The sequence below is a fragment of the Diabrotica virgifera genome, chromosome 1 (genome assembly GCF_917563875.1).
Source record: "Diabrotica virgifera virgifera chromosome 1, PGI_DIABVI_V3a".
Taxonomy (NCBI): Eukaryota; Metazoa; Arthropoda; class Insecta; order Coleoptera; family Chrysomelidae; genus Diabrotica; species Diabrotica virgifera.
The window spans coordinates 176208881-176217933 of NC_065443.1; the positions used below are offsets into that span (position 1 = coordinate 176208881).

The 9053-nt window shown below is 33.4% G+C and overlaps 1 protein-coding gene across 1 annotated transcript; it reads left to right on the forward strand.

Annotated features, from left to right (window-relative positions):
- Nucleotides 1–7333: 7333 nt before the first annotated feature.
- Nucleotides 7334–8751, forward strand: LOC126878894 (gastrula zinc finger protein XlCGF7.1-like). Its single transcript, XM_050641788.1, has 2 exons — nt 7334–7884; nt 7998–8751. The coding sequence occupies exons 1-2, from the start codon at nt 7803–7805 to the stop codon at nt 8138–8140; spliced, it is 225 nt and encodes a 74-aa protein (XP_050497745.1). The 5' UTR covers nt 7334–7802; the 3' UTR covers nt 8141–8751.
- Nucleotides 8752–9053: the final 302 nt, after the last annotated feature.

Below are 9053 nucleotides of genomic sequence, written 5' to 3' on the forward strand. Positions count from 1 at the left end.
GATTTATATGTTTATATAATATATCTGGCAGTGTAGACTCATACAACTACTCATATTTATCTGAAAGGGGACTACGTTGTACACTACTATATCTTGACTTGTGTGTTACCTTTTGATATTTGATTATCTGCTATTTGTTTTATATCCTGTTATTGGATTTGCCATATTGGAAAGATGTTACAGTTTAATTTGCTATTGGTTTACCTTATCTATGTTGTCACGGATGTCCTAAATACTTCACAATAATTTATACCCTTATTAATATACAGTATGAACCTGGGATTAGTTGTAATTTAGATTTAGGTATGGATTCTTGTGTCTTCCATATTATTTACTCTAAGAATTAGTCTGTGTGTACTAGGATTTAGTGAATACGTGGGTTCGAAGTTGTTGTTCGGTACGTGGCCAGTGCTGTTTGATTAAATTTCGTAATCTATGTCTTTCATGGCAGAGTACACAGATGTTTATTCGTCATAACCAAGTTCAATCATGAAATGATTGATCCTTTTTTGTTGGATAATGACAACCATTTTTAGTGTAATTATCTAATTATTCCAGTTACCTTGTTACAGGTTGATAGGGAAGTTTATTTAGTTTATATTATGTCTCTTATTCATAGAGTTTGTGCTTTGACTATCCCTATACCTAGCAAGTTCATTTGATTCCATATTTAGGGTATTTAGACAGATGAGTTGTTATTGTCATTATATTGTTACTTCTTTCCTTAGGCAAAAGTTGTTGTTTAGATTCAGGTATATTTCCTAGATAATCCTACATATGTGAGAACATATCATAAATCTACAGTTTTATTTAAAATTGTTTGCTTGTTCTCGACATTTTTCTGTTACCCAGATAGTGGTATCACAGAACAGAATATTAGTTCACCACTTTATTTTTACTTATTATTGTGTCTGGTTATTGGCATATATCTGCTGTAGCAACATGCTATAACTAGCGAATACCAGCACGAATCAATTTTATTTAGTCACCGAATTCCTTTAGTCGATATACTTTAGGTATTTATCTTATTATCGGTTTAATTGATTACATCTCTGTTGGTTAGTATGGATAAGTGTGACATACATTACCTCACACTTTGTTCATTTTTTTTTTGTTTATTAGATTTGGTTCATGGATGCTATGGTAACTCGATATAAGGATGGAATCGATCTATGGCTGTCCTTTTGTTCGAAACCATAAATTCTATATCTATATCCAATAGATTAGTTTGGTATAAGGTTTAGGTAGACCTAAGTTATTTATTTTATATAGTGTTAATGAGAATTGGTCCATAAATCTTCCTGATCGTTCTTATGTGGATATGCTTTTATGAATCTGATGTCCATTGTTAGTCCGATTTTGGATAGCGTCCGATTGCTCTTATTTTGTGTTAATTATTTCCTTGTTATATTAGTATTATTTGGTATTAGTGAGAATTGTTCCAAAAATCTTCCTGGTTGCTCTTCTCTGGATATGCTGTTATAAATCTGGTGTCCATTGTGAGTTCAATTTTGGATTAAGTGTTCAATTCTTCATTTCCTTTAGTCAATCATTACTATGATTTTATTTTAGTATAGCTACTAGTTCCTTATTGTGCGAATTGGATCACATTTTGCCTGGTTGTTCGTCCTTGGATATGCCATCATAAATTTGATGTCCATGGATATTTCAATTTTGGACCTAGTGCCCAATTCGACACTTATTTGTCACTATAAATTTATTACTATAATCGAGTAAATGTTTTGGTTTCTTCACTAATGGTTTATACAGACATTTAATATGACTTTGAGTCATCTTATGGAATCTGAAGAAGTCCATACTTTTTCTTGATAAAATTGTCTTAATCTTGTTAATCAATGTGTAATGAAGAAATAGACCACTATGGTTAGTGATATATTAAGTTTAGAAAAAAAAAATTTTGTACCTAAAATTTTTTTTTCATCAAGTTGGAGGGGAATGTAACGGAACGTTACTTAATGAAAATATTTTAATTAAAAATCAATAATTTAATATTTATAAAATGCTACTTTTCCATCTTGCAACACCGCCAACACTGGACATTAGTTCCACGAGTAGCCGCTGTCGCAAGTATCAAGAAGAACTGTCAAATTTTTAAAAAGTTTCACTGTTAGCTGAACCTCCAAATAAATAAGTTCCAAGTGGTCGGTGGCTTTTTGAACAAAAAAAGGAATCACCTTTTAGTTATTTTTTTTTATACGGAAGCTATCGTAATTAAGTTGAAGGAGGAGAAAGTTTTGTTTTGTTGAAGGAGAAAAGTATTAATTTGGTAAAAATTTGGGATGATTGCTATCGGGTAAGTTGTATTATTACTTCATCCATATAGGAAGCCATATTGATGACCGGAAAATTTATAATTTCCATAAATTCTTTTCATTTCTTCTTGTCTTTATTATATATTTCGACTAACTATCTATAGATACAATTTTTAATATCATTCCTAGCTCTAAATCCACATGTTTCTATATAAAATTCCATAAAGTTATTCAAGGTCAAGTGGAACCTATGTTTTTGGTACAGAAAAAAAACAACACTTCTTTTAATGGATCCTGACCAGTTTTTATTGGAAGTTTAACTTCCAACTTATTTCCTAATTCCATAAGATTGATTACCCAAATTAACAATGGGTTTGTATCTTTTAGCCACTTGGAACCACTGGAATATTCATCCCACTAACATCAGGGATGAAATAAAAAAAAACTTTAGCGCAGTCACGGGGTAGCCTAGGAGCTGGAATCGTCTTTTGAGTTGGTTTTTGGACTATCATTATTTTGTTTGGAACTTTGGAAAAGACTTTACGTTAGTTGGTGTTGGACAGTGATTAAGTATTTTTTTTTATTATTATTTTCAAGAACATTAATTTTTTCTAAATAATTGGAACATTCAATATCTATTAAAAATATAAAATTAAATAAGTTTACATTATACTCCACTAAGTTATTCATAATTTTTTCAAACAAAAACAAAAGAAATAATTTAAATATTTTCAATTTTTAATAATAAATAATACCTCCTCTTCAAGGCTTCAAATTTGCATTTTTCTAATAAATTAATTTCTTTTGTTTCTTTTCTCACGTGTAAAGGTAATTGAGCTCAACTATCCGGAGAAAATTTGGTAAATTTTTTATATATTATAATTACTGAACCTTGGCTTTTGTCCCCCTCAGGGTAATTGACCATTTAACTTGTTTTTTTTATTATTGTAACCGCACATGAAGTTAGAGTTTTACCTCGAGTAGTGTGTCGGTTCATTTTTGTACCATAAATTGGATTTGACATTTCAAACCAATTTTTAGGGGTGGACTTTGTTCCTCTTTTGTTTAAACTACTCTGTAGACTGTAAATTGTACATACTTTATTAGTAAAATATTTTTTATTAATTTTAGGGCATACCTTGTTGGTACATATACGAATTTTTGTACATATAAGTAAAAGCTAAATACACTATTGATTGGGTTGTATAATATTTCTTTTATTACCTAGTGGTTGTCATATGTTTCTAGGTTTACTAATTTTATTGTCATAGCAACTAACTAGTACGAGTGCAGCAGTATAGGATACCTGGTAGAGCCATAGTCTACGCTCTACTGGCGCCCACGATTTATTGTTATTTTTCTATATTTTCTAGTCTTTGTTCATCTTGATATTCCCTTTATATCCATCATCTATATTCTGTAGATTTACTGTCTTTGACGGCGCGAAAATTGGCCGAACTATCCTTGAGTATCAAGGGCTCATTCTCTTCTATACCCTGCTAGCTTAACTACAGTCAGTTTCATCCATCTACTTCTGTTTCTGTCAATAGTTTACCATCTGACTTTTTCATTTCACATTCCCATACAAGTACTACTTGTACGCTAAGGTAGTATTTGTTACATTTGCTTCCCAACGTAGAAGCCCCTTCATTCCAATACATTTGCTTCCCCTTCTTTGCCTACTTCTGTTGGAGTTTAGATATTTCTCCCAACGGTTACTCAAACAGAAGTACCCCACATTTTTTGTTACAGCCTCTCTTCCTTTTTGCACAAGTTTCTGTTATAAGTAATGTTATATCTGTTACAAGTATTGAGTGCGATACCTGAGTGCGATACTCGCCTCGATTGTGGGATACGGAGCGAGTGTATGGGCAAACCGACTACAGAACAACAAGAACGTAGAGAAACTGGATAGAGCACAGAGAGGGTTCCTAGTCAGAATGACGGGGGCCTTCAGTACAACAGCAACACTTGCGCTAACCGTACTGGTTGGCGTGATGCCCATGCACTTAGAAGCGAAAAGGAGAGCGTGCTTGTATTGGCAGAAAAAGGGGAGGTACGAAAAGGTGACAGAGATAATTGGTCAAGACATTAGAACCAAAAGAGGCTTAGAAGAAATAATAAGCAGGAAAAGGCAAAACGAATGGGACAATTCCCAAAAAGCAAGAAGGCTGTATGATTTCGTGCCGAACCTAGATGCAATACCAGCACACTTCAAACCGAAGCAGGGACTAATTCATTTCCTAACGGGACACGGCCCGTATCCTACATGCCTGCACAGGTTCAATCTGAAGGAAGATGTGCTCTGCTAGTGTGGAGAAATCGGCACTCCGGAGCACACGCTCTTCCAATGTGAAGCCCACGAAAACAGTGAGGAGCAGAGGGAGATGAGAAGAACCCTAGAGGGAAAGGACATAAGAGAAATCATAGAGAATGAAGAGGATTTCAACGTGCTAAACGAGTTAGCACACAGGACCTCAAGGAAGCAGCTAGAATTGTATAATAATAGAAGAAGAAACAGAGCGGGGGGACAACCTGGGTGAATTCGAGCAGAGTAAAGGTGGAATTGAGATTGAAGACCAAAATAACAAAGAATAATAAAGTAGTGCATGAAACTTAAGAGCAAGAATATCTAAAGATTAACTTGATGTTACAAAAATAAAATAAAAAATAGAAGTGGAACCTGGGTGTGTGATGAACTCTGAAAACTCCTTTGGCTAAGGGCCTAAGGCTCACCGAAGGGTTGAACGAGAGAAATCACACATCTAAAGGTCGGCTGATCTAAACCATAAGAAAGATAGGATTAGAAATAGGAGAGCTGTGGTTGCAGGCCTTACCTGGGGATGAGGAGGAGCGACTCACGGTCTGGGTGAGGACTGAAAGCACAGAATTAGAACGTAAGGATAGGCATAATGATAGACTAGGTTTAGCGATAGGTTAAGAAGAGTAAAACTGGGGTGCCGGCAGGCTCCGCCCGGGGATGAGGAGCAGCGCCTCACGTTCTGGGGGGAGGCTGCTAGCACACACAAGACAAAGAATTGTCAAACTCTTTAGGCTAAGTTCAAAGGCCGGAAGAAAGTGAAAGAAAGTCTAAAAAAGAACTGTGTAAAAATTGGAAAATTGGAACTTCTTTCATTTTTTAATAGATTAAGGCCATTTAGTTTTAAGTGAGTAGGTAATAGTTAGAATTAGGGAAAAATGTTAGTAGGTAGTAGGAAAAAATGTAATCCCTTCAGGAAATAACGATCTGGATTTGTCACGAGAGGCCAGGTCAAAGTGTAGAAACTTAATGAAAAAAAAAAAATGTTACAAGTATTTATTATTTTGCAGCTTAAAATATAGTAACATTGGTAGTATGTTCACAGAATGTCTTATGGTAACATTCCAGGAATAATTTAATCAGATGTTCACCGAATGTTCCCTGAATGTCCAGGACATTCAAATATTGATAGAACTTTGGTAGTACATTCCTGGAATGTTTTGTGTTGTTAGGGAGAAGACATGGCCAACAATACAGTATATTTTCTTGCAACCATAATATAACCAAGGATTTTCACTGCACCAACTAAATTTAAAATATCGAACTACTTTTGTTGATTCCTTTTTTAAATTGTTTAAAATAGGTCTTTCATTTTTAATCTCATTTTTTTCTTCAAAATTATACAAGGAGAATTACTTTTCAAGTAGTTGATCGATTAAGAAGCGACACTCATCCATGGTTAACTGCACGCACACTTTTTATAGGTACTGTCACCAATTTTAAATCTGGTAACAGAGCTACTGATACACAGCGCGCTTATGCCGTCGCTTCTTCATAATTTTCAGTCACTAGCCGGTCCCGAGCGCCAGCGTGAGTATATAACCATTGTAACCAGAAATGAGTCTGGTTATAAAGTGAGTATAAAGTGCAACTGAGTCACATAAACTCGCCAATATTAACGTGTCTACGAGTAGTTGGCTATTTACTGAGTTAGGTACTATTACCACATAATATAATAATATATTTCTATTGGTAAAAATATTGGTAAATAGAATTATTCATCGTCATAAAATATTTATTTGCAAGATTTTTAACTGTTACCAATGGTAACAGTGGTTACATGGACGCTTCGCCAGTGCAACTCTTGACATTTCCCATTACATTTGAGGAAGCAAACAATATAGCGCCATCTAGTGGTGTGCGGTGATAACCAGAGCAATCTAACCTTACATTTATAAAATTGCTTTATTATTGTTTTTGTATAAGTGTTTGAACTATTTTTATTTTAATTTAATTTAGTAAAATTAGCTCGTTATTCAAAAATTTATAAAATTAAATTTGAATGTTTACGTCAAATTTTACATTTTCAAAACGTAGTTTCACTTCAAGCCGACAGTGGCGCTAGCGCGCTAGTGGCAACGTGCTTCCAGATTTCTGCGGGAGTTGGATGTATTACAGTCAATAGTATTTGCTACCAGTATCAATTTGTTTGTTTACGAAAAATGGCGATTATCTTCCCTCTTTCCCTGGGTATTGCTCTTTCGATAGGGCTTTTCATTCACAGTCATTTGTTTCGAGCTTCTGTCATATGTTGTATAATCTGTGTATAATATTAATATACACGGATTATTCGACATATGACAGAAACTCGAAACAAATCAAATGACAATCGATGAAAAGCCCTATTCGCTTCATGCCCATGCTGTGCCCATTCCATCCGTGTTGACGTTGACAGTTCATTACTAGGTCGGAGTGTGACGTCACGGCCAACTGCGGCTATGTTCAGTGTTATTATCACTTTCCAAACAAAGATTGTAAAAATGTTGAAAAGATAGAGTTTACTGAATCTCAAGACTTTGTAATTAGTGTAAAGTTAAAATTTTGCTTCATGTGCTATTGTTTATGTTTAATTACAGTGTTTTTTTAATTTCACTATCTTAATTCGGTCCCCTAAACCTTATTTCACGCATACATACATTTTTTTGCTATTTATATAAAACATCATGCTTTATTATTTACACAACCTTGTAAAATTGTTATAGTAACTATAATAAAATACTTACATATTGCAAAAAACAGAAATATTCTCTGTGAAAACTGAAAAAACAATAAAAAAACGCTGTGTCTAGGTACACGCTAACGTGTACGCAAATAAAAAAGTTAGGTACACGCGAATTGAGTTTTCAACTCGCGTCTAGAAATTATAAAATATTTTGGCTCCTTGGCTTCCACAAGGTCAAAGTTGTGACAGTTCTATGAGAATGTAAAATAAAATGCCGCGAAATTCAAATATGTTTAATAAGGTTATGTTTCAACTGTTGACATTATTTGAAATATTGATGTAATATTTGTGCTGATTAAATTTGTATGTCTTATTAGTAAATAAAATTTGTGCTGAATTAATGTTACAAGACATTCATAATATAAATTGCTGTCAGAGTAATCTAGTAGATGTTCTTATATATAAGGCCTACAATATTTTGAGATTATTATTTACTATAAATCTACATATTATTTTAAAACTATTTCGGCTAAAATAGGAATATATAATGGAACATATATGCACGGAGTGTACGCTCACATTCTCAAAACATTCTAATTTAAGAAGTCACCTGAAAACGTTTCATCCTGGTAAGTTGTTTTTGATTAATAACAATCCACTGGATATCTATGCAATCTACAAACTTGATGACTTCTCGTTGTTATATCTACAATTTGATGATTCCTAATTCTTGTAATTTTAGATAAACTGGACATAATTGCACCCAACAAAACATTTAAATCTATTGTACTTTGTAACAAATGTCCCAAAAGGTTCTCTAAATATTCCAATTTAAAAAGGCATGTCACTAAGTTTCATCCAGGTGAGGACAAAACTTCTATTTAGTGCTTTTTGGCTATTATTGTATACAGGAATCAATAGCGAACATATTTTATTTTATTTCAGAAAATATCAACGAGCTGACTTCATCTAAGATTTGCCTATATCAATGCAGTGAATGCCAGAAAAAGTTTTCACATTTACAAAATCTTAGAAAACATAAAAAAATTCATTCAAAAGACAGTGATATTGGAAAAAAGCAACAAAACTTCAAGTGAAGTTTGTGTAACTACGAAAATTCTATAAAATCCAATTTAATTCTTCATTTCGAAGAATATCATGCCATTAAAATAGAGCAACAAGATCTTCACTTTTCTAGTGAACTAGAATTTCAAAAATGGAAAACTGACATGGAAAAAAAAGAATTGTCTTCATATGTCACATACAGTCATCCATATACGACTGCAGAGGGCATTAAGAAACAGAGTTATATTTGCCATCGTTCAGGTTTTTATGTGAAAAAGGGTAAGGATATGCGATATTTAAAAACCAAAATAAGCAGAAAAATTAATGGAATATGTCCTTCTCGATTGAAAGTTTGTATTTTACCAGAAAATGGCAATGTTAAAATTAATTTTATACAAACTCACATTGGTCATGACAATGACTTGGGTCATTTGAATACTACTAAAAATGAAAAAATAGAAATAGCTAGTAAAATTGAAAGAATAAGTTTTTCAACCTAATAAAAATATTTGTAAATTAAATATTTTTAAAAGATTTTTAATTGAAAAACTTTATTGGCCCATTTCCTGCTGACAACCTCCAAGGCTTCTACAATATGCAAGCACATGGATGCTGCAGTGAAGACTAAGGGGAAGGAATTCTACACTATGCAATTCACAACCCCCGTCTGCAGCGTGGTAAAGTTCCAGCGGAAAATGGACCTAGTTACTCTATTTTACTAGTAAAATTGCTT